General features: G+C 37.0%; 1 protein-coding gene across 1 annotated transcript in view; it reads right to left on the bottom strand.

The window, feature by feature from the left end:
* Positions 1-27,318, bottom strand: part of Hat1 (histone acetyltransferase 1) — a 40,068-nt gene that overhangs the window by 11,585 nt on the left and 1,165 nt on the right. Inside the window, exons 3-8 of the mRNA XM_029535741.1 lie at positions 18,732-18,807; positions 17,576-17,696; positions 9,104-9,283; positions 8,745-8,866; positions 8,141-8,245; positions 7,695-7,801 (exon numbers count right to left, since the gene is read on the bottom strand). Of these exons, the coding sequence (XP_029391601.1) occupies positions 7,695-7,801; positions 8,141-8,245; positions 8,745-8,866; positions 9,104-9,283; positions 17,576-17,696; positions 18,732-18,807 (711 nt within the window). The remainder of the gene's footprint in view (positions 1-7,694; positions 7,802-8,140; positions 8,246-8,744; positions 8,867-9,103; positions 9,284-17,575; positions 17,697-18,731; positions 18,808-27,318) is intronic.

Genomic DNA, 27,318 nt, shown 5'->3' with positions numbered 1-27,318 from the left:
CCTGGTTAGACTGGGAGCAAGGAATAGGTACTACCTGCCTCTACTTATAGTCAGATTTTTATTGGAAGAGACTTAACTATATAATAAGACAGACTAAATAAATAAACAATGCAGTTAAAGACAAAGAACTTTTATCTTTATATGTGGTTGACATGACCTTGTATATAAAACATACTAATATAGAACCACTACTAGTAATGAATGAATAAATTATGAAGAAACGATGCTATAGGATCACTTTACAGATCCAACTACAACTTGAGTGACAGTGCAAACCTATACTCCCAACACTTGGGGGTGGAGGCAAGGTGATCATGAATTTAATGTAATCCTTGACTAGTTACCAAGTTTGGCCTGGATTATGTGAGAACCTGCCTCAAAACACAAAAATGAACAACCAAACTCATTTACATACACTAACCAAACAAAATAAAATTAAGACAATACCATAAGAGAATAAAGTATTTACAATATAAGAAAAAGCAAACTGAAAACTACAAAACTGCTGAGAAATACCTGGTGTGGGGCACTGGCTATTGAACCCAAGACTTTGTGAATGATGCATGCTCTATTATTTACTATACCCACAACCTGCCTAAAAGAAATAAAAAAAACTCTAAATACAGACAGACATTTCATGTGGACATTTGAGGACTCAGTATTAAAAATGGCCACTCTCTTTAAATTGGTTATTCAATGAAAGTCTTATTAAAACTGAAGAGCCTTATTTATGATTTCCAGAATTTGATTAATAGACTCTGTGGCTTTTATGGAAACATTATATAAAGAAAACAATTTTGAGAAACAACAAAGATGGAGGACTTTTACTTCTTACTTCTAAACTCAATGTAAAGATCATGGTGCTGGTGTCACTAGAAACTCTACACCTAAAGAAAAAGAAAGAGACCACAATGACAGGTGGTACCCACACTCTAAGGAAACCAATGCAGGCTCATAAACAGGCTAAGGGGAAGAATAAAGATGGTTTAATTGGGGCTACAAGGAGACCTTCTCCTCTCCTGAAGAACTCTAGCTTCAGACAAGAGTAAGAATATGGACATCTGCCAGCAAAGTTGTAAAGGTGTGAAAGGTTCATCAGCACTGGCAACTACTTGGCACAACCGGAAAAGCTACTCATCTGGATAAGACCTTCCAGAACGCAGAAGTGGGTCCACTGCAGCACTCCTTCCTGCTGTCAGGAAGATCACTTAGGAGAAGCTAGAAGGAGGGGGCAGAGATAGAAGTCTGTAGACTATTTCACATATAATAAAGATTAAGTTTCAATTTTTGTTGTAGGATGATGAACTTTTGGTATATAATGCACATCCGTCTAGGTGAGTAGCAAAGTTTCTGACAGGTCTGCTGCACAATAGAGTGTGACTGCTGGGGTATGCTCCTGTCTGTGGTGACTGAATACTCAACTCAGATATAACAATCAAGATGATATGGTTCTAGCAGTAAGGAGTCATAGATATCTTTACAGTATTTAATAAGCTATCATATTTATGGTCAACCAGTTATCAACAAAGGCCACCACAGCAATTCAAAAGGGAAAAACACTTGGTCAATGAACAGTCCCAAAACAACTGAATATCTTGGTCAACACAATTTCTAGGCCAGCTAGGGCTTCAGTGAGAGTCTATCTCAAAAAAGAAAAGGAAAACACAAAAAAATCAGAAAAAAACAAAAAGAAAAAAAATCTAGCCTTTGCCTTCAGATGAGAATATCGTTATACTATATAAACAAAAAACAAAGAAAACAAAAACCTCTAAACATATCTAAGACTTCAATGGTGTGGGGAGACTGACCACAAGAGACATACAAAATCTAGAGATGCTGGCAATATTCCAACACAGGATTATAATGATGGCTTTAGGCATGCTAGACATGTTTGAGATGTATACTTATATTAGTGAACTTATGGAAACTATATCTCAAAAAAATTATTTTAGTTAGAAATTAAATTGCAAGCATGTTATGCATACTGTTGTACACGGTGAGGGTTGAGACCCAGTATTGGCTATAGCCCAAGATTGAATGCTTGATTGCTTTTCTTCCTTCCTTTCAAAAAAGAAGATTTTCAAGACAGAGTGTATCTGTGTGGCCCTGACTGTCCTAAAACTCACTTTGAAGACCAGGTAGGCCTCTAACTCAGAGATCAGCCTGCCTCTGCCTCCTGAGTGTTAGGATTAAAAGTATGCCACCATGTTGGCGGCCCCAGCTCTTAATTTTTTTTTTTTAAATTTATGTGTACTGGTATTTTAGCCTATGTGTGTCTGTGTATCATGTTCATGCCTGGTACCCTAAGAGGCCAGAACAGGCATTAAGATCTTCTGAAACTGGAGTTACACACAGCTGTGAGGCTGCCATATGAGTGCTAGAAACTGAACCTGGATTCTCTAGAAAAGCATTTATTGCTCTTAACCACCGAGTGATCTTTCCAGCACTGCTAAACACTTTAAAAACAGAAAAAGAACAAAATAAAACTGGGTATGGTAAAGAAAGCCCATAATCTCAGCACAAAAGGCATAGGTGGGAAGATGATAAATTTGAGTCCTACCTGGGCTACACAGTAATTTCCAGGCCATCTAGGGCAGAGGTAGATCCTGATTCCAAAAAAATTAAAAGACACCCTATTAAACAAGTTTATCCAGTATCCAGTGTCAGTTTTCCAAGTCAATCCTAAACTGGTTTAAAATATCCTAAAACTAAAACTGCATTCCAACTATCAGTTTAAAATATATATATTCTAGTGTGAATAAAAACTTAAATAATGTATATTCTTTAGGAAAGTTTAAGAGAAAATATCAGAGCAAAATCAATTAAGAAAAATTTAAAACTCACCCTATAGGATCTAAAAATTTTCATTCACACACATAAAAAAAGCCAAAATTTTCCAATTTGTTTTAACAAATGAGTATAAACATGCTTTGTTTGAAGCTTAGTAAGTAATAAGGGTCACAACCTCTAAGCTCTGTAGCTACAAATATCAGATGAAAATAAAGGCAGTACAAGAGGCTGGGGTTTTAGCTCAATTGGTAGAGTGCTTGCTTGCCAGCATCTGGTAGTACATGCTTAAACTCTCACCATCTGTGAGGCAGAGGCAAGAGCATCAGGAATCTAAGGCTGTCCTGGGCTACAAGTTTGAAGTCTTCTCAAAAACAGGGGTTTGGAGATTAGAGGCTTGTCTTTTTTTTTTTTTTTTTTAATTTATTTATTATTATACATAAGTACACCATAGCTGACTTCAGATGCACCAGAAAAGAGCGTCAGATCTCATTATGGGTGGCTGTGAGCCACCATGTGGTTGCTGGGATTTGAACTCGGGACCTTTGGAAGAGCAGTCAGTGCTCTTACCCACTGAGCCATCTCACCAGGGGTGTCTTGGTGGGAAAGAACTTGCTAAATAAAAATCTGAGTTCAGATCACATCCTGGGTGATGGCCAAATGGCTCCTAGAACTCCAATGATTTGGAAGGCAAAGGCAAAATGATCAGTGGGGCTTGCTAATGTCAGTTTAGCTTCAGAGGTTTGGTAAGAGATTGTCTCAAGAGAATAAGATAGGCAATGATGAAACAGGGCATTCAACATCTTCCTCTGTCCTCTGAATGCATATGCAAAAGCACATATACCCTCTGTACATACATGTGTATATAGCATACATACATAGACCACAGATACACACACAGCATATTTGAAGATAAAATTTGCTTGAATATAAATCTATAGATATATGTAGGGTCAGCTAATAACGTTAAGTGTTCTATCATGTTAATCTCTGTATAATTAGATACATTATTAAAAATATTTTAAAGAAAAAGATGAGATAATTCAAACCAACTTAGTATATAAAAACCAACATTAATATTTAAAAAATCTGTATAACATTATTTCAGAACAAGAGGCTTTAAAGGACAAACATATTAGCTGTTAATGTACTATTGGTAGATTAATTAATAATGCATACATACACATACATACATACATACTCTAGCCAGAATCAATCTCTACTGTACAATGAAACAAATTGTTGATTCTATGTTCTGAGAAGTATTCAAATGTTATATATGTCTAGAATCTGACAGGCTCAAGAGGAAAAGTACATATAATAAGGTACTGTCTGCCAATAAATCTTAAGCTTTAAAAAAAAAAAAAAAAAAGGAAGTGGATCAATGTTTAATACCAAACATGTACCCACTGAGAATAGAACCTAAGCTACCAATGATGAAGTATTAACTATAATTATTTCTGCCTATATGTAAGGAAGCAAAAGCCACCTCAATTTTAACAGCCAGGATTTCAAAGGGAGATCCAAAGCCTGCAGAAGAGCCATTAGGAAAATACATATAAAATAATGGAGAAATAGACAACCAAAAGACTAAAAGTACAAAATCCAGTAAGATTTTTCTTTTTTTAAATGCTTTTAAAGACTGGGTATGAAAGCTAAGAGAAATATATTAATGAGAGCAGCTAATGAAGCATTTTTAGCATTTTGCTATGCCAAGAAACGTGAATGCTGAAAATAAAGGTCGATCCTCAGTTGTCAAATTCAGACGTCCTTTTAGCATGTTTAGCCTTTTCTCTTTCAAGACTTCAGTTTCTAATGAATCATAGCAATGAATAAAGGGTACTATTATTAATGACTCTTCACTGAGATTTAAGAAAGAAAATTCTTTATCTGCTAATTGGTGCTAAGTATCAAGGACTTTATTGGCTAGAATAGACAGAAAGAAGTAGGTGAGAGGCTTCAGAGAAACAACCCTGCTGGCACATTACCCACTAGAGCAGACAAAGACTGCTTACGTGAACTCCAGATTAAAATCACCAAAAATGTCCCCTCGTGTAGCACCAAGCCCAAGCTGTCAGTGAACAGAAGCTGGCAACTTTGGCTCAGCTCAAAGCAGTGATGTAGCTGACGGTGTTGTCTTGATAAGCATAAGGTCACGAAAAGTGTCTGTCTACTTACAACTAACCGCTGACAGAAAGTAAGTGAGAAACTCCTTATCTCTGAAGTTTCAACCCCTTTCTTTTAACAGCAGTGAGTCAGAGAAAACGGTAACTCAACACTGTAAAAGTGGGATTTCCTTTCCTAAAACAGCTCAGTGGTAGAATGTTTGCTTAGCATGCCCAAGGCCCCAGGTATGATTCTCAGCACAGCATAAGCAAAACCCAAAACCCTACATGCTTTCCCTCTAGCTTATTAAAGCATTTACACGAAAAAGAAAATCTGCTCATCAGTGTATTTTATAAGCTTGTCACCCCATTGTCAGTAATGTTTCGTGGTCATTTCTTTAAACAATTTGACACAATTATAAAAAATCATTTTTTAAACAAATCAACAGTTTAGTACATATTAAATATTAATTTTAGAAACAAACTATGTCTAAGCCAGTTGTGATGGTACAGGTGTTTATAATCTCAGCATTTGAGGTTGAGGTAGGAGGTTCTCAAATTCAAGGCTCACCTAGCTTACATGATAAGCTAGAGGACAATCTGGGTAATAAAGCAATCAGCTCAAATAATCCAAAATAGATATTCAAATTCTTTTATTTACTTATTTTGAGACATCGGGAATCAAATCACCCAGGCCTCATGTATTTTAGGCAAGTGTATTATACCATTGAACTCTATACCACCCCAGCTCCACATTCAAGCCTTTGTAAAATAAATCTTAATATCTAACCTGGATGTATCTTGTACAGAGTTAGCAGCTTTAGCTGAAATGGGTAGGACCAAAAATGTTTCAAATTTTCGAGGCTTATTTCATTAATGTTGTTTTGGAGTATTTTTGTATACTTATCTCTTGGAATCCTTTTTTTAAATCTAAAATGCTTTAGAAATCTGAAATTTTAGTATCATGTTGGCACTCTTGAATTTTGAATTTAAAAACCAAACAAACATCTTGGGGGAGGAGGGCACCAGAGAAACAGCTAGTTGGTTAAGAGTAACTGCCATTCTTGTTAACAATGAGTTCGGCCCCCACTCATGTCAAGTGCTCATAACTACCTCTAACTCGAGCTCAAGGGACGCAAACAAAAACACACCCTAAAGTAGTCCTGAATTTTGCATTTAGATTTTCAGATTGAGGATGTTCTACCCTATACACTAATCATGAGGGAAAAGTGACTTTCAAGATTTTTTTTTAAGATCTATTTATTTTATGTATATGAGCACACTGTAGCACAGATGGTTGTGAGCCTTCATGGGTTGGTGGGAATTGAACTTTTAGGACCTCTGCTCGCTCCAGCCAACTTCGCAGGCTCTGGCCCAAAGATTTATTTATATATAAGTACACTGTAGCTGTCTTCAGAAGAACCAGAAGTGGGTGTGAGCCGCCATGTGGTTGCTGGGATTTGAACTTAGGACCTTCGGAAGAACAGTTAGTGCTCTTACTCACTGAGCCATCTCGACAGCCCAATTTTTTTTTTCTTTGTAATTTTTGTTTTGAGACAATCTCCCTATGTAGTCCAGGTTGACCTGAAACTCTCAATCCTCTTGCCTCAGCCTCTTGAGTGCTGGGAATAATTATAGGTATAGATGCCACTACACCTGGTAGTGACTTTCAGTTTAATTAGCAACTTTATTAATTTGAACATTCCTTGGGGTAAGAAAATGACATTAATGTTCTTCAAGCACTGTTTTTGTTTTGTTTTGTTTAGCAGTTTAGTCACATACTAAGAAAACACCTAGAATATCACCTAATAAGGTTTTTTTTTTTCCTTTTTGTTGTTTATTTAGTTTTTCGAGACAGGGTTTCCTCTATGGAGCCCAAGCTGTCCTGCAACTCACTCTGCAGTCCAGGCTGGCCTGAAATTCAGAGATCCACTCTATAGTCCAGACTTCTCCAGAACTGACCATGTAATACCATGCTGGCCTGAAGATCATAGAAATCCCCCTGCCTCAGCTACCCCAGTGCTGAGATTATAGGCATGAACAACCACACTCCACATATCCTTCTATTTCTAAAAACTAGTTTCCTTTCTTCTAAGCATACTACTACTTCTACAGCTAACTCATACTGGGAGGATGTTTCCACATACGACATTTCATCTTATCTACTACTGGGATGGTATACTCATCAAAATATAAAACACACTTTAGAGACTATGTCTTCTGGGCCGGAAGTTAAGTCAGCAGTCAAGTATGCATATTGTTCTTGACAGGATCTGAGTTCAGTTCCCAGGGTCCAAGTCAGGCATCTCACAACCTCTCACTAACTCCAGTTCAGGCAACCAGAGTCCCTCTTCTGGTTTCTATGGGTGCCTAAACTCATATGCATACCCACACAGAGACACAAGCATTATTACATAATTAAAATAATAATAAATCTTTTAAAAAGTATCTTCTATTAAGGAACTACTCTACTCCCCCAACTATGGTTTAAAATGAACACATGGGTATCTTCTCAATAATGCAATGTTTGCCAAATAAGTTAAACAAATAAGTTATAGCATACTTATAACGCATCTATATCTGATCAGGATGTCCCCAAATATATTTACTTCATTATTTTTAAGTTGTCCACTTTAGTTAGGGATGCAGCCCGATCTCCATAAAAGCTTAGATCTAAAATGTACCCTAAAAGAAATCTTCAAACAGTCCTCTAAAGGCCCCAAATGAATGCTGATACTTAAGACAGAAATAAACCTAAGATATTTGAGAAAGGTTCTTCTAGTAACATAAAAATTTACATACCTGTAATATCAAGAACTGTAGGAAATGAAATGTAGTATCTATGAACTGTTTCAAGAAGTTGAGCACCGTGGCCCTGACCTTGAAACGGAGTCAGTATCAGCATCTGACTATAGCAAAAATAAATAAATAAATAAACAAACAAACAAATAAATAAATCTAAGTTAAAGCATCTTATCATGTCCAGTTGGAAATTGTCAAATTATTGTCATATGAATATTGGTGCTTTTTAAAAATCAAACTTGAAGAAACCAAAAAATTACCAACATACACAAAATTAGTCTACTCTGCCTCACAGTTTCAAAGAGAACAATAAAATAAATCAGTACATAGCCAATGAATGGTGATTTAAAAACAAAAAACAAATCAACATTACTATAACAAGTATTGGAAACTTCAGCAGTTCCTCCTGAAATAAAAGACAAGGCACGTGTTATACTGCCAATTACCTTACACGTGGCCGGGTTTTGTCTGGGTACACATAGTAATTATAGACTGTCATGTAGCCTACGGTCGCAAAGAGCGTAGCTCCATCCTTATTATACTTCTCAAATCTGCAGATAAAACAGAAAGCCAAGCAGGTCAATTACAGTCGCGCTCCCATGCAGTGTCCATTTTCTTTTCCATTCTCTGACTGAATTTTCAGTGTCAGCAAGCTACTCTGTGAGGGCCCAATGGGTACACCTGCTATGTTCTGAATGTACAATTCACTTAATTGGTGTGCAGCAACTTGGATAAATCAGACCTCTTTACATCACTTCAGTGCACTTGCCTATTATAAAGATGAATAGGTGGCAAGTAAAAGAAAACACAGGCAAAGCTCATTTTACTGTTTAAGCCTACATTCAGGGCCTTAACGGACAACAGCATTTAATTCAGTTCTATTCTCAAGTCCCCCAAAGCATAATGAAGGCAAACTCAAGCCCCATAAACAATAGTTTTTCTTTCCTGGGAAAAATATCATTATACTGCCCCAATAATTGGGCTGCCACAATTAAAATGCTGGCTTTGTGGAGGTAATAAGGTCCACTGTTGCTTTAGAACTGTACTTACACTAGAAAGTAGTGCCATCTTTCATCATCCACGTCAATAAAGCTAGCAGTTTCAATAAACCACATCAAAAAGGTCTGAAGCCTTTCATGATATTCTCGAAAGCCTCTACATGTCATGTCAGCCTAGGGAAAAAGCCAGGAAAAGTCAGGTGAAACTCATCACAGAGGTAACTGAAAGTGTGCAGAACACAAAACTATCCTGTGGGAAAATGGTTAGAAGTCTCAGATTAAATATGTATACAAACAGACAGTCAAAACAGATCTGGTTTTAGTGTCAATAAAACCTTTTTATCTCACACTACATTTGAAGAATATAAAATCCTATACAGGTTCCATGCAAAGGGAAATATTTCTTTTTACCTTGTATATCTGGAAAGTAAAGGTTTCACCTCCTGTTTGACTAGGAACTGAGTATGTATGAAGGAGGGTTCCAAAAGGCTTGAAATTAGTTTCCTTTTCCAACAAGGAAAGAAAATCATTTGTGTTTGTGCAAAACCCAGGTGGAATGATTTGTCTGATTTTGCCTTCAACGTCATCTGCCTGAGGAATAGAGAACAAAGGATAAAAATTAACAAATTTAGTTTTTAGCCGAAAATATTTTATTTTTTTAAAGTGAACAAAACTGGTTTAGATGTAGTGATTAATCCCAGCACTCAGGAAGCAGAGCCAGGTGGATCTTGTGAGTTGAGGTCAGCCTGGTCTACATAGCAAGTTCTAGGCCAGCCAGGGAGCAATGTTTGAAAACAAAACAAGATTTTTTAATGGGCAAAACCAACAGGTATCACACAAAACTTAACAAATAAACTATGTAAGTAAACAATGCAGTGATATGGGAAAGAATGTTTTATATAAACAAATTATTCTCACAGAAATTTGAGATGAACAAGTTGATGCTAGTCTAGCATCAAGTGCAAGAGTAATAGTTGTTCCACTGAGATTTCTAACATCATCTAGAAAATGATTATTACCTACCGCCCTTCTGACAATCTTAACAAGCCAAAACAAAAGGATGCTTGTTATTTTGCACGCGTCAAAGAAACCTTAATATTCAAGACATGAGAAGATAAGCAGCAGCAGTAAGTGGTAATGCTAGATAGTCTGACCAAATGAATAGCAAAGCAGACAGTTAACACCTTCATGTGCTAAACTATGATGGGAATTTTTTATCTTCACTTAGGAAATAGAAAAATCATATGAATGGTTATATTATCCATTCATCTACACAATGTGACAACTTTCATAGACTTGGATTTGTGATCGTATAAAAGAGAAAAGACTGGACAACAAAATTAAACTCACAGATTAAAATCACCCTTGTTAAACAAGCTCAATGAATGAAAACTATCAGCTGAGCAGACTTCATAATCCTTTTCAAACTCCCAAAGACCACTTGATTGAATACATTTACTACTTCTCTTTAACCATGAATATTTGATGAGGTCTTACAAAAAAGTATTACTTCTTCTCACCAGGCAATAAAACTTAATGAATTGGTCTCAACTTAACAAAACCGTATCCTTCAATACAGCCCCTAAAAGCCTGACATTACATTCAACAAAATGAGCTTGCATTCTATTCAAACTTTTTCCTGAACAATAAGGCCAGGTTTTTACTTAATGGAGTTTGCCGTGAGTTCAGCTGTAATGTTTGTATTGTATCTATTTCCACAAGGACTGACACAAGAACACTTTGTGTTAACTTACTAAGCAGCTCTTTCATACCGTTTACATGCATGATGGGTATTAGTTCTAAACCAAGACCCTTGCTACTTAGCATTCAAAACAGGGAAATTAAGATGCTTAGGACAAAATACACTACAAAAGGCTAATACAACATGCTACTAATTCCTGTCCTTTCAACCATCCTTTAACTAAGTAGGAGCAATGCACCTGCAGATGAATAGTACTGTATTATCATTCAGTTACATTTTAGGATACAGATAAGGATGGAGCCTATCACAAATGAGTTTTATTTCCAATACTTTGATACCAACATTTATATATGATTCATTTATGGTCATAAAAATAACCTATTACTTAAAATAATGCTTTTCAACATCCAGCCTGTTTTTCCTAATGTGTATATCAGAACTTGCAAGTCATCCTCAATTGCAAATAAAATAAATTTAATAAATACTATTTGATAAATATTTTTTGCCTGAAACTGTGAATGTGGAGACATCCAATTTCCAACAGCTGCACGAGGAAATAGATAATTGCAATAAATTTATATGTAGTAATTTTTTAAAAAGTAGTGATAGGTAAAATACCACAGTATAATTATAATTCTGGCATTTTAAACCAAACCAAAACCTAAAAATTACTCCAGGGCAATCTCACCATCGTTATTTTAACCTTTAACTTTCCTTATGTTATATCTCCTAAGCAAGGAATATAGAAGCCTGATGAATCACTTTACCTACCCATCTTGCATCTAGAAATTGACTTCAAAGATCTCTAGAACTGCTAGGTTTCAAATGTAATTCTGTTGAAAGGCAAACCACTCTCAAATTTGAGTTTCAACAAGCTGAAAGAATGTAACTTTTAGTCTTCAAAGATATTTACTGTAATAAACACCTAAAAAATAAAAAACCTTTGCTCTGAGCAAATATATGTATTATTTTAAGAACTCTTATGAGGGAAAAGGGTTGAATTTAAAAGCAGAGAATTTGTATGTATTTTTAATTCATATTAAACTAAAAACAATCTTTAAAGCTCTTTAATGGGCTGGAGAGAAGGCTCAGTAACACTGGCTGCTCTTCCAGTGGACCTACATTCAATTCCTAGCAACCACATGGTAGCTCACAACCAATTTGTAACTCAAGTTCAGAGGATCTGAAAGAAGACAGTCAGTCTTCTGACCTCCATGGGCATATATGCTATACATGTACATATAAACACATAGGCAAAACACTCATATATATATAAATATGAACTTAAACTATGCTGTGGTGGCACACACCCAGCACTTGGAAGGCAGAGGCAAGCAAATCTCTGTGAGTTCAAGGCCAGTCTGGTCTACAGAATTATAGTTCCAGGACAGCCAAAACTGCAGAGAAATCCTGTCTTGAAAAACAAATAAAATACAAAACAACAAAAAAAGCCTTTTAAATCTACAACTTGAAATTCTGTTCCTTAAAGCAAAAAAAAAAAAAAAAAAAAAGCAAAATATTTTACAACTTCAGTCTTAGAGATCTTCTAAAATATATACTGGATTAAATCTTTTTAAATATTTATAATTTTGTGTATATGAATGTTCATGTCTTGTGCCCACAGAGATAAATCTTCCTGTTTCTACCAAGTACTGGAATTACAAGTGACACCCATTTGAGATAATTTTTTATTCTCATTACTTTTTTTGAAATTTTATTTTATGTAACAAAACATAGAACATTGGAATTCTAAATGGCCATGGTGAGAAAGTATGTCCTAAAAATATTTCAAAGGGCTGGATAGATGATTTAGTGATCAAGAATGCTGGCTGCGCTCATATAGGCATTTTTGGCCTGTGAGACTGTCTGTGTTTCTACCATGTGTGTACCTGATGCCCAAGGAGGCCAAAAAAAGGAATCAGATGCCTTGGAAATGGAGTTACTGGTGGCTGTGAGTTGCTATGTTGGCCCTGGAAATAGAACTTGAGTCCTTAACAAGAGTAGCCAGCCCTTTTGGCCAATGAGTCATCTATGCAGCCCCTTGAAATATTGTAAAGGAAATACTCTCTCATTATTTACAGCTCCAGTGTTTTGTGCTATGTCTGCTACATAAGAAAATGTTCCTATGGAGCCATTTCTGTTTTCCTTCATCACTGCACAAAGCAGCATGCCTGAGAAAAACTAATACGTGCTACAAATATTTAGTTTGCTTTTAATTTATACATATTTACAATAACCTTTCAAGTACCTTATCTTAAGCATCACCTTTTATCTGAGTTTGTCACTGATAAGTTATTTTTGAGATTGCAATTAAAGGTATGTTAAGTAAATGGAATGTGCATTATTTTACTTGGCTTAGATGTCACAAGATTTAGCATTATTATAATTCTAAGAATACCTAGGATAAACTACAAAAGGTAAAAGGAATTTTATATCTTCTTGATTTACTCACTCTCATATTGTGATATTCAGCTTTAAATGTGAAATCTTTAGTATTATTAGTACTAACATGTGACTCTTCACTGGTCTGTTTATGCTCATTTATGTTTACTGATACTGCATTAGTGTTTTACTACTCAAATAAGCAGACAAAGTTGCAATTTTACAGCTTTGATGATAATGAGTATGGGCACACTGGACTAGGTAGGTAGATCAGGTGGTGAAGTGCTGGACACAAGTTCAATCCCTAACACTCATACAAAAGCCAGGCTTAATGGCATGTATTGAAAAGCACAATGTGGGAAAGGCAGACATACAGATCCCTGGGGCTTGGTGGCCAGCCAACCTAGCCTACTTGGTAGTTCCAAGCCAGTTAAGACTCTGCCTCAAAATTAAAACAACATAGGTTGCCAAAGCCTGAGGAACAACACCTAAGGTTATCCTGTGACCTCACATCTACACCTACATGCACACACATGCGTGTGCATATTTATACACACAAATGTATACAATAATTACTCTATAAAGTTCAAAAGACTTTCCTACAGCTAGGCCTAGCAGTACAGGCCTATAACCCTAGTTACTCAGATAGCAGGAAGAATCCCACCATCAAGACCAGCCCAGTCTATATAATGAGTTCAAGGTAAGCCTGAGTCACTTAATAAGACCCTGTCACAAAAATAAAAATAAATTCGTGGGGATATAGCTCAGTGGAAGATGGCTTGTCCAGTGCATGTATGGCCCTAGACTCAACAATCAGCACTGGATTAGAGGTTATTTTCCTACAAAGAAGATTCCAGAAAAAAAATTATGGTTTCATCTGTCAAATTTAATCTTCATTAGGAAACAAGAATAAACTAATTGAAAATTTATAGATCGCACAACTTGCCCATGCATCTGAATCAAATCTCTCCGAAAATACAACTAGGAAAATGAACAAACTTATTTAGTTTATATACTTCTTCATTAAAAAGCAATGAAATTACCCCCAAGAAAAGGCAGAGGTATTTAAAAAACAAATATTAATGTAATGGGAGCAGCGAGATGGCTCAGCAGGTAAGGATGCCAAATACCAAGCAGGACAACTGGGGTCCAAATCCCAGGACCACACCACAGGAGGAAAGAACTAACTCTACCAAGGTTTTCCTCTGGCTTCCAAGTTTTCTCTGGCTTTGGCACCCCTCCCACCCACCCCCCACATGCACAAAGAAAATTTAACATTAATAGCAAAACTGCAATAAGCAAATTAACTTCTGCGATCTGCTTCTCATGCCTTAACATAAAAAAAATAGTTTTGTTCTTTTGTTTTTTAAGACAGGGTCACACTATGTAACTCTGGCTAGACTGGAAGTTTATAAGCCAAGAAGGCCTTGAGAGACAGTTATACCTGGTAGTATCACTACTTTTTAGGCAATGTATTTTTTTCCCCTTGTTTCTCTCCCTCAACCATCAAATCTACTTCAACCTAGAGAATCAGCCCACTCCCTTGCCAGCTACAGCAAGCAGGAAAGCTAGCTCTGTCCCCTGCCTGGGCAAAGTGGGAGAGGAGATCCTGATGGCACTGGCATAGGAGATCTGAGAGGCTGAACAACTCAGCCACCACCCAAGACCCAGATCCAGGGCTTTGAGTCAGTCCACATCAACATCTACCCCATCTACCCCAACTGCTGGAGCACATGAAGGGAGCGGTCCTGCAGATCCAATGCTACAGGATCTCATGACACAGGGCAACAACAGGGTATCTGAGGAGTCCTGGTGAGGTTCCAGTATTGATAGTGTAGCAGAAGCCAGAGGCCTCAAACCAGACTAATGATTAACTGCAATGAACATTTACAAGTAAAGCTGATTGGACAAAAGGGAATAATACTGCGTGACACACTGTGACACACTACGGTTTCTACACCAAGATTTTGTGTGTGTGTGCTTGTTTTGTTATTATTTTTATTTTGTTTTCTCTTGGGGGTAGAAAACAAAAAATCCTGCTCTTCCTGGCATCCCCCACTTCCAGAATGCTGGGATTATAAGCATGCAGTCATGCCAGCCTAGAATTAGCATTTTAAAATGTGAATTATATTGTATTAACTCACTACCTGCTTAAAATCTACAAAGGCTACTAATTCTTCTTGCTTTACCAATAACTTACCCTGGTACAGAAATCCCAAGGCTCTGTAAAAATCTAGATTTGCCATTCTCTTCAACTATCCCAGCAAAATATTTTTAATGTCCTCTGCATTTTGTTTATGGTAAATTCTATGAGAGCAAAGAATATTTTATTTACTCTATTCTTAGCATCGAGAACACAGGAGGCAAGGTTTAAGAAAAAGCTTCAATGTTAAAAGCAGAGGACCCAGCTGGGCGACGCACGCCTTTGATCCCAGCACTCGGGAGGCAGAAGCAGGCGGATTTCTGAGTTCAAGGCCAGCCTGGTCTACAAAGTGTGTTCCAGGACAGCCAGAGCTATACAGAGAAACCCTGTCTCGGGGGGAAAAAAAAAAAAAAAAAAAAAAAAAAAGAAAGCAGAGGACCTGAATTTAGTTCCCAGTACCCACACTGGTTAGTTCGTTCACAGCTACCTATAACTCCAGCTCCAGGAGATCCAAAGCCCCCTTCTGGCCTCTTTGAATACCCACATTTGCATGTCATACCCACATACAGGCACACTTCATAATACACATAATTCATGATCCTGGGGTTGGGGGGCGGTGAGAGGTTGGAGGAGATGGCTCACAGGAAATCCTGGAGAATGAGCATTTATCAATTTATCACTGTAAACTAGAACAGAAGAGGCCAGCTTACCATGCCCACATCAACCACCATTCTTAAAAAACAAAAATAAGAGAGATGGCTCAGCGGTTAAAAGCACTGGCTGCTCTTCTGGAGGTCCTGAGTTCAAATCCCAGCAACCACATGGTGGCTTACAACCATCCATAATGAGATCTCACGCCCTCTTCAGCTACAGTGTACTTACATATAATAAGTAAATAAACCTTAAAAGAAAGCAAAAACAAAAGCCAAAAATAAAATAAAATAGAATAAAATAAAAATGAGAGACAAGGGAGAGGGAGATCTTTCCTTAACACTAAGCAAATAAACTTTGACCATGAAGCAAGTAGTAACCTTACAAAAACACTATACAAAATTGATTGATTTCTTATACTTAACATAGTTCTTTTAAATGGAAAACTCTGATTTTCAGAAATGGAACAGTTAGAAGTTAGTGCAAATAGCTATTTTTCACTACACACAGTACTTGAAAGATTTATCAATAACTAAGTCAATAGTTCCTTTGCAAGAAATCAATTTAGCACTATCAGCTGCAACATTAAATCATTCACCCAGATTCACAGGCACACAGACACCTCAAATGACAGCAAATTTTGTACTGTTCAAAGGAAAACATTAGCTGTTATTTGATATCAAAATACTTAGTATTAAATATTTGGATTCTGGAGAAATTTGACCATATCTAAATAGAAAAATCCACTGAAAACCTCTACTTTAGTAATTTAGTCAATGCTGGTTTAGATGGAATTTAGTTGCAAATATTCACTTATATACAACTACAGCATTATTCATAATTAGCTATCAGCAAAATTAAAAGAAAATTTCAAGAGATATAAACTTTGAGATAAGACAAATATTAAGGGCTGGTGAGATGGCTCAGAGGGTAAGAGCACCCGACTGCTCTTCCAAAGGTCCGGAGTTCAAATCCCAGCAACCACATGGTGGCTCATAACCATCCGTAACAAGATCTGACACGATCTTCTGGAGACAGCTACAGTGTACCTACATATAATAAATAAATAAATCTTTAAAAAAAAAAAAAAGACAAATATTAAGTACAATTACATATCATTTCTCTATCAAGCTTAGTGATTATAAATGACAGAGAAGTACAAAAAAACAAAGAACAAGTAGTAATCAAAATAGAATTTCTAACACTGAATATGAGATTTTTTCTGGTTAAAATTATTTTACTGTGTATGGGTGTTCAGCATTTCTGTATCTATACGGTGTGTGTGCCTGGTGCTCACAGAGATTAGAAAAGGGTGTCAGACCTCCTATAGAGCTATAGACCACTGTAAGCTTCCTGGAGGATGCTAAGAATGTAGTTCTGGTCTTGTGGAACCACGAGACTATTTCTTGATAAATATTTAAGGTGAAAGATAATACCAGTTACTCTGCATTGACTATTACCATTATACTGTACTGAGTTAAGTACTATACTGTACTTCACAACTATTATATGCCAATCAAAAAATTTCTCAAACTAAAATGATTACAGGCTTCTTTCATACTGTACATACATTGTACATAATTTCATTAAACATACGAATATACTATGCTTATAGTTGTTTTATAGGTTGTTTTCAAGAGAAATCTTCCTGATGATACTTAACTGAGTTAAAAATATAAAACATAGGAGAAAGAAAAACATAATACAATCAACAGGACAAAAATCAAGTTAAAATATAAAAGCCTACAGAAAATTGGTAACTTCTATGTCTACAATAAAAGCAAGTTGGTACGTAAAGTTCTGATCATCAAAGTGAAGTTTTCATAGAGAAGGTTCACTCAGGAGATAAACAGACTCAGGATCATGATCACGGGATTAGAGAAAAGACAGGCAAACATTTCCTTATCCTGAAGTTACATTTCGGATTCCTTTTTAGAACTTTAACAATAAAAACTTCTCTTATACTCAAGTAGAAAAGTTAAAATATATTTCTTTCTATTCTTACCTCCACACAATCAAAGTTCTCATCAACTTTAGATGAATATTCAACACGGAACAGTGTTGACAGGCTACCAGCAATATAGTACAGCAGGATCTTCAGACCCTTATAACCAAAAGCAGTTTCACTGAGATAAAAAGCAAAAACAAAAAGCAGCTGAATACATTTTTGTCAAGTCATCAAAATGTATCAACTATAACATATAAACAAATTTAAAATCATACAGTTGTTGCCTGTGAAGTTAAACTACATTCCGGGACAGAGTCTGGAAAGATGGCTTAATAGGTGAGAGCTTAATGAGCTGAGTTTAAATTGCAGCACCGGGCTGGAGAGATGGCTCAGCAGTTAAGAGCAAGGGCTGCTCTTCCAGAAGACACAGGTTCAATTCCCAGCAGCCTCGTGGTGACTCACAACCATCTATAATGTGATCTGATATACTCTTCTGGCATGTAGGTGTACATACAGAGCACTCACATATATTAAATAAATAAGTCTTTAAAAAATGTATTTTAAATTGGAGCACACACATAAAGTCAGGTATCCATGCATGTGTCCGTAACGCCAGTGCTGTGGGGAGTGGAAAAAGGAGACTAGCTGGAGCTTCCTGCCACTGGCCTACCTCCAGGTTTAATTAGAGACCCTTCTCAAAGGAATGAAATGAAGTGTATCGGAGTAGGACATCAACATCCTCTGCTTTCTATGTACTATTACATACACAGGTATGTGTGCACACACAGTTTCTTGAATTGCTTTTTAAATCATTGAGTGAAACTTTCTACATTTCAGGGGGTTATATTGCAAGTAGTACAACAGGTAGGCAAAACTAAAAATTAGTTATGACTATTAAGTCTAGATTGTGTGAATCTAAATTCTAGCCACTTATATGTCCTTAGGCAATTGTTCAAGTCTACCCATGCACAAAGTAGAAATACAATGGTTAATGCAGTCAAAATTAAAATATACATGTCTGTTGACGTAAACAATAGGTATTATATACAAAGTGGCACTCAATGTATAAACTATTTTTCTAATATACATTTAAAGATAATCATGAAAAACAAGAGTTAAAAAAATAAAATGACTTTAAATCCTAAGAGAAAAAATAATATTGTTTTGTTTTGTTTTGTTTTTGCCATATTAATTTAGGAAATATGTTACTTACTCATCCCCAAAGAGCTGATGGGTATATTCAGGAAAGAAAGTTCTAATGTCATTCTCAAGATCTTCAGGAAAACGAACTGTTCAAAAGAAGAAATATATAGCTAGACATTAGAGGTGACAGACATTTCTATTTCAAGAACTTCACTATAGTAGGATACTGTCAATATTTTCCTTACTCAAAATGCTTCTTCATGCTGGGAGGTGGTGGCGCACGCCTTTGATCCCAGCACTTGGGAGGCAGAGGCAGGCGGATTTCCGAGTTTGAGGCCAGCCTGGTCTACAAAGTGAGTTCCAGGACAGCCAGGGCTACACAGAGAAACCCTGTCTCCAAAAAAAAAAAAAAAAAAAACCAACAACAACAACAAAAAACCAACAACAAAAAAAGTTTCTTCTCCTTACACTAAAGCTTTGGCACCAAAAGCCTACTTATTCTAAATCTGAGAAACTCAGTATGATAAAGGCATGTGATTTAGTTTTTACTTTTCTATATTTCATACACAATGAAAAGGACAGAGTGCGAGCGTACGCGCGCGCGCGTGTGTGTGTGTGTGTGTGTGTGTGTGTGTGTGTGTGTGTGTGTTGGCAGTGGTGGTCAGAGGACAACTATGCAGCTGTTCTCTCCTGCTCCTTTTCTAACTTGTGATGACTGAACTCAGATCAGGCTTGTTTAAGCCATCTCACCAGGCCCCCCCGTCTTGTTTTTTGACTTTGAGATGACATTTAATATTTTACTGTTGTTTTCCTTCTCTTAAAAATAATGCTGCTTGGGAGCTGGAGCAACGGCTCTGCATTTGAAGAATTACTGTTCTAAGAGAGCCTGGGTTCAGCTCCCAACAACAAAGTGGCTTAGTCTGTTAACTCCAGGCATGCAGCTGATGCATATACATGCACATGGGCAAACCATTCACACATAAAACAAAAATAAATCTTTTCTAAAAATTAAAAATAGTCAGGTATGGTGCCACACACCTTTATCCCAGCACTCAGGAGGCAGAGGCAGATGGAGCTCTGTAAGTTCAAGACCAGCCTGGTCTACATAAATCAAGTTCCAAGATAGGCAGAGCTGTTACACAAAATCTGCTTCAGAGAATAAAAAGTCATGCTGCATGGCCTGAAGATATGGCTCAGTGCCTAGCACGACCGAGAGATCCTGGGCTAACTCCCTACACTGCAAAACAAGCAAGCAAGTAATGCTGGAATGATACTCATATTTATCTTACTCTACTTTTATGATAAAATACATAAGATGGGAACTATTTGGGAGTAAACTACCAGCACCAATTTTATTTTTCTTTTTTGGTTTTCTGAGACAGAGTTTCTCTATGTTCAAGACCATGCTGGCCTTGAACTCAAGAGATCCACCTGCCTCTGCCTCCTGAGTGCTGGGATTAAAGGTGTCACCACCACTGCCCAGCAACAGTTTCTTATAAGCACTGCTTAGATGTCTGGGAACACGAGCATCTACACTAAACTCCCATTTCCTACAATCTTGAGAATGCCCTCAACTTCTATCTCAACCAATCAAAGATGGAAATGAGTATGTTTGTGTTGCTTTATTTGTATAGATACTGTATAGATTTGTATAGTACAGATACTGATTTACTGGATATTTTCCTAATAGAATTTATGTTATAAAAAATTATCAAAAATTCTAAAGCTTAGACTGATGACATGCCTCAATGGGTAAAGGTACTTGGCTGCCCACCCAGACAGCCTGAGTTCAATTCTAGAAAACAGCTTGGTGGTAAAAGAAAAGCCAACTCCCACAAGGTGTCCTCTAACTTTTTCACAAGTACATGTTCTACTGCTTCAAAAAAGAATTGAAATAAGAATGTAGTGATTTTTGGGAGGGAGGGGGAGAGTGGTTCAAGACAGGATTTCTCTGTGTAACCATGACCATCCTAGAACTCAATCTGTAGATTTGGCTGGCCTTGAACTCAGAGATCTACCTACCTCTGCCTCCTGAGTGCTGGTATTAAAGGCATGAGCCACCACTACCCAGCAAGCCGTAGTTTTTGAAGAAGGCCTTACACAACTCAAGAATGAAAAGATAAAGGAAGTATAGATGGAAAATGTCCACAGTTGTCATGGTCAATGAAGTCATTCACTGCATGCAAAATATCACCCAGTAGGTTACCACTTTACAGAAGGTAAAGAAGAGGTAACTTTCACTCTGGTGGCAGTCACCTTTTCAAGGGATAAAACTCAACATCACGCACTGTGGGAAAGACCAACATTCTGTGCTGAGTGAGTCAATGCAGTATGAAGTCATCGATGATTCATGAAGCCTTCTTACCTTTTTCTAAACCTAATCAATTTTTAAAATTTTACAATTTTCAGAAAATAGAGAAAATTTAAGAAAACAAGACAAATTCAGAACATAGATTTGTCTAATAATTCTATACACTGACATTATTCTCTCAAACTAATGATCTAGAGAAACTGTATATAGGAAAGATTAACAGCTCTAAGTTAAAGGAGATTTAAGAAATTACAACCCAGTGGAGAACATGGGACTAGCTCACTACCAAAAGCAAGGTCTTAATTCAGTCCTCGGTATCACACACAAAAAAATAAATGCAAATAAATAAAGCTACCTTGACTAGATCCTGCTTTAAGAAAAATTTTTTGACGTTTTGGTTATAAGCCCAGCCTTTAATAGCTAAGCCATCCCCCCACCCCCACCCCCCACCACCTTTATTAGTAAAGGAACTTGAGGATAGCCAGAGGAACAAAGAAATTACTATTAGCTTTGATAATGGCATTATGTTTATGTGTACATATGAAGACAAGTTCATGAGAGAAGACATCTATGTACAGAAAGCTACTTTCAAATAATTTACCAAAATATATATTAAAGCAAATACAGCAAATGTTAATTATTAAAGTTGTGTTATATTTTATATTTTATATTTTTAGATGTTTGCCATTTCTCACACTAAAACTTGAAAGGAAAAAATAAAAAGAAGCCTAGTCAAATATTGCCCACTTTTAAATCTGAAAAGGGCTAGTGATACAGTTTAGACCTTATGAAGTTTAAGGTTGAGCATCACGATAATGCATATGTATGTGCAAACTCTCCTGGATAACAGGAACATTAATATTTTTAAGACTTTAAATGTAGCTGTAGCACCGTGGCAAAAAATTGGATGCATGATAAAATGCCTAAATTATTATACAAAAGGAATTATTTAGTGATGAACTATGGGTAACTTTTAGTTTTGCTTTGTTCTGCCCTTTCTAAAATTTCAGCAGAACATATTACTCCAATAGACAGAAGAGTAAAAAGATGTTGAAATAAGCCTAGTGTGGCAAGTATGTCTACAATCCCAGCACAGAGGAGACTAAGGCAGAAGTAGAGCAAATTCATGGACAGGCTGAGTCACACAATGAGCTCTAGGTCATCCTAAGCTATACAGCATGACCTATCTCAAAGTTTAACAGAACAGAAAAAAAACCTAACAGCTTCTCTCATCTATCTCTCAACTTAGGAAAAAAAAAAAAAATCACTAAAACTTTTCCTTCCATGAAACCTGTATCACTCATTATTTTAATGGTGCCTGATTGCTATAATACCATATGGCTTACAATAAATCTTCCTTTTGAGTAACATTTCTGTAATTTTTAGAGAAAATACAGAGAAGATTATTAAGAGTTCAAGACTAGACTTGGGTACATGAGTTCCAGGACAGTCTACCATGTGTCCTTATCTCAAAAGACTAAAACTAAGGAATTAACAAAATGTGAATTTAGGGGACTGGAGAGATGGTTCAGCGGTTAAGAATACTACAGGCTACTCTTCCAGAGGTCCCGAGTTCAATTCCCAGCAACCACATGGTGGCTCACAACCATCTATAATGGGATCTGAGGACCTCTTCTGGCTTGCAGGTGCACATGCAAATAGGGCACTCATACATAACATAAAAAATAAATCTTCAAAGATTTTTAAAAAAAGACACAAGTCTTTAATCTGAGGTCTAGACTAGAGTATTTAGCTCAATAATAAATGCAAATTATTAAGAAATTAACATAAGGCTGGAGAAATGGTTCAGCTAGGAGCATTTGCTGCTCATGCAGAGGACCTAGGTTCAGTTCCCAGCACCCACATGGTAGCTCACAACCATTTATTTCAGGCAATCTGACTCTCCTGACCTCCAAGGGCACCAGACATACATGTAATGCACATATATGTAGGCAAAACACTCATACCATAAAAATACAGAAATCTTAAAAAAAGAAAATGAAGAAACAAACAAATCATTATAGTGAATTACATAAACAGTTATAACAACCTCTACTTATTTATTTTTGAGACAGAGTCCCATTATGTAGCCCTCTGCCTCGAAAATGTGCCACCACATCTGATCTCACTTCTATTCAAATAAAGTTCTAGGAATAGGACTGGGCAATGTTTTAGTAGTAAAGCATATAGTTAGCTTGTGGAAACCCTAGGTTCAACCCCTAGCACCCAAGGATGAATGTTTTAAAGTTGTAAAATAGGGAAAGCTAATGTGAGTAAAGCAGTCTACAGCAGCAATCAGCTTTCAGAGGATAAGGCCTGCAGGGAATGCAACAAAGCTCTTTGGGCTATGACACACACTGTCACTATGTCAGAGCAACACAAACAGAATGAGCTTATCTAGCACCCAAACCTTGACCTCTAAATATTATTCACTGAAAGAATCTAGGGCTCTTGGGAAAATGTTAATTCCAAGACTATGAGAACCTGGATTCAGATTCCAGATCCCTCAAAACAAACCAAGTGTGGTCTTGCATGTACTCGTCATCTCAGAACTGTAGAGAATGGAGCTCTAGCTCTCCACAGGAAGATCACTAGACTGACAGTCAGTCTAGTAGAAAAAATAGAGCTCCATGCATAGAGAGAGATCCTGTCTCAAAGGAATAAGGTAAAACATTCAATAAACATCCTCCATCTGTACATACGCATGTGCATGCCATACATACTTAAACTTCCCCTCACATCCTTCTACTATAAATAAAAAATAGCAAAAAAACAGAAAAATCAAAATAAATGCTGACAAGGATATGGAGAAATTGAAATTTTGTGTAGGAATGAAAAATGGGTATAAAAAAGTAGCTATAGCCGGGCGTGGTGGGAGGCGGATTTCTGAGTTCCAGGCCAGCCAGGGCTATAGAGAGAAACCCTGTCTCAAAAAACCAAAAAAAAAAAAAAGTAGCTATAGAAGACTGTTTGACAGTTCCTCTAAAAATTACAAATAGGTATGTCTGTACATGTAACTCAGCTGGCAGGATGTTTTGCCTAGCCTACATGAGGCCCACATGTTTGATCTGCAGCACCATATAACTGAGGTGGGATGGTAATCACCCATAATTCCAGCACACCGAAGATGGAGACACAGGATCAGAACTTTTGGGTAGCTCTGCAGCATTTGGTGAGCACGCATAAAGCCTAAAGTTCGATAACTTCCAACCCCTCACACATTCCCTAAACTATAATGAACCAACAATCCTCGGCGCAAATAACCAAAATCCAAAGCTAGATTTTTGCAAAGAAGATATTCACACAACTATATTTATTCACAATAGCTAAAAGGTGGAAGCAGCCCCAAAGTCTATCAATGGATTCACTAGACAAAGGATGGATGGATGGACACACAGACACATAAAGATGAATGCTATTAATTCATCTTTAAAGGAAATTATGTCATATACTACAATGTGAATGAAACTTGGTAGCATGTTAAATGAAAAATAGTCAAATACTTTATGATTGCACTTTTATGATGTTATCTCAGACAAATTCTAGAAACAGAAAATAAAATGGCAGTGGCTAGTGTCTGGGAGAAATGGATATTTAATCGGCACAGTGTCTTAGTTTGGGTTTTATTGCTATGAAGAGACACCATGACCACAGCAACTATTTTTTTTTTTTTTCCGGTTTTTCAAGACAGGGTTTCTCTGTGTAGGCCACACCTACTCTAACAAGACCACACCTCCTAACAGCTCCACTCCCTGAGGGCCAACCATTCACACACACAGGGGTCACACATATCCAAACCACCACAGAGTTTCAGTTTTACAAGATAAAAAAGTTCTGGAGATCTAACCGCACACATAAATAAAAATGGTGATGACCAAATGCTTTTGTACGCTAACACAGGATACCTAAGGTCTTATCAGGAGGCTGAGGGATCACTTAAGCCTAAAGGCTGAGATAAGGCAGAGTTTCACAGCACAATCCCATCTCAAAAAAACAAAACAAAACAAAACAAAAAACAAAAAAGTCTAGCCTGGAGAGATGGCTCAGTGGTTAAGAGCGCTAACTGCTCTTCCAGAGGTCATGAGTTCAATTCCCAGCAACCACATGGTGGCTCATAACCATCTGTAATGGGATATGATGCCCTCTTCTGGTGTGTCTGAAGACAGTGACAGTGTACTCATATAAATAAATAAATCTTAAAAAAATAAAAGTGTTTAATAAAAGGAACCCATAGTAGATTGATACACTATGCTTTTTACACATGTAGGGGAACAGTTAATGCACAGATAACATAAACAGATAAAAAGAAAAAGAGCCAGATATGGTAGTGGACACCTATAATTGCAGCACTTGGAAGGCAAGGGGTATTTAAAACCATCCTCAGTTACAAGAGACCCCATCTCAAAAAAAGGAACAAACAACAAATTATGTTAAGAAAAACAAACAAAATAAAACAGGTTATAACAACAAAAATAAGGTGGTAGTATGGGTACTTTTGTGGGAGGCAATGTCACTAAAGAATAGTACATTCCATTCCCTTCATCTGCCTTGACCTCTCTATGCAGCTGTGGCTGACTTTCAACTCCTGATCCTCCTGCCTCCACGTCCCAGGTGTTAGGATTACAGGTATACACCACAAGTAGAAATATATGGATCTCCAGAGTTCACTGCCCTGTCATTCTTGCAGAAATTGCTAGAGACCCCGTGTCAAGGAAATAACATGGAGAATGATAAAGAAAGCGGGTATCCTCCACTGGCTTCTGCACATGTGTGCACAAACTTTTATGTATGCATTACACGATACAACAGAATGCTAGTTTTAGAAAAATAACATGCACAAAAAAATACAATTTAGATTAGGAGTCTGTGGAGTGAGGGTTCAGTAAATTATGACCTCTTGTCACTTTTACTGGATTTGTTGTATTGGTTCTAGTTTCATTTCTGGTGCTGTGATAAAACACTGACTAAAAGCTACTTTGTAAAGGATTTACATGGCTTATGATTTGAGATCCATCACTAAGTCCAAGGCCAGCCTGGTTTACAGAGTAAGTCCCAGGACAGCCAGGAGCCTACATTAGCTTGGGGCAATGATTCTCTGCCATCTGTCTTTACAGATGTCCTTTCTCAACATTTTAAACAAATGGAGACACGGTGCTGGTTTTGCCTGCCTTCTTTTACTTAGCATGTTTTTCATGTTTCTCCACACTGTGCGACAGGTATTAGAACTTCTACTTTCAGACAATATTCCACTGAATAGCTATGGCATACTTTATCTGTTTACCAACTGCTTTATGAGTTGTTTACACTTTTTGGCTATTGTAAATAACTCACTTTTAAGCATTCATGTATAAATGAACATCTTCACTTCCCTTGAACAGACACCTTATAAAACTGCAGGCTCATGTAGCTAATTTATGTTTGTTTTTTTAACTAGGGCTGGAGAGATGGCTCAGAAGTTAAGAGCACTGGTCTCTTCCAGAGGTCCTGAGTTCAATTCCCAACAAACACATGATGGCTCATAACCACCTGTAATGGGATCTGATGTCCTCTTCTGGTATTCATGAAGATAAATACCAGAAGAATAATAAATACTTATGAACATAAAATACATTTAAAAAAATTTTCCAAGCCAAAGTTTTTAAATCATTTTAGATATAACACCAGCAATCCATGAATTTCCACATTCTATCCAACAGCTGTTATTATATTTGCAAATTTTTTTTTGTTTTTTTTTTTTTGTTTTTTTTGTTTTTCGAGACAGGGTTTCTCTGTGTAGTCCAGGCTGTCCTGGAACTCACTCTGTACTCCAGGCTGGCCTCGAACTCAGAAATCCACCTGCCTCTGCCTCCCAAGTGCTGGGACTAAAGGCATGCGCCACCACCGCCCAGCTATATTTACAATTTTTAAAAAAAGATTTATTTACTATATGTAAGTCTTCAGACACCAGAAGAGGGCATCTGATCTCATCATAGATGTTTGTGAGTCACCATATAGTTGCTGGGATTTGAACTCAAAACCTCCAGAAGAGCAGTCAGTGCTCTTACCAGTCCAGCTCGCTGGGGCCTGAAAATTGATTGATTGATTATATGCAAGTACAAGCACTACAAGAGGGCATCAGATCTCATTACAGATGGTTGCAAGCCATTCATGTGGTTGCTGGGATTTGAACTCAGGACCTCTGGAAGAACAGTCAGTGCTCTTAACAGCTGAGCCATCACTCCATCCCCATTTGCAATTTTCTTTTTTTTTTCCTTTCTTTTTTTTTTTTTTTTTTTTGGTTTTTCGAGACAGGGTTTCTCTGTATAGCTCTGGCTGTCCCGGAACTCACTCTGTAGACCAGGCTGGC

The sequence above is a fragment of the Mus pahari genome, chromosome 3 (genome assembly GCF_900095145.1).
Source record: "Mus pahari chromosome 3, PAHARI_EIJ_v1.1, whole genome shotgun sequence".
Classification (NCBI taxonomy): domain Eukaryota; kingdom Metazoa; phylum Chordata; class Mammalia; order Rodentia; family Muridae; genus Mus; species Mus pahari.
The sequence above is the reverse complement of the archived record's forward strand: the minus strand, read 5'-3'. Positions and strand labels throughout refer to the sequence as shown.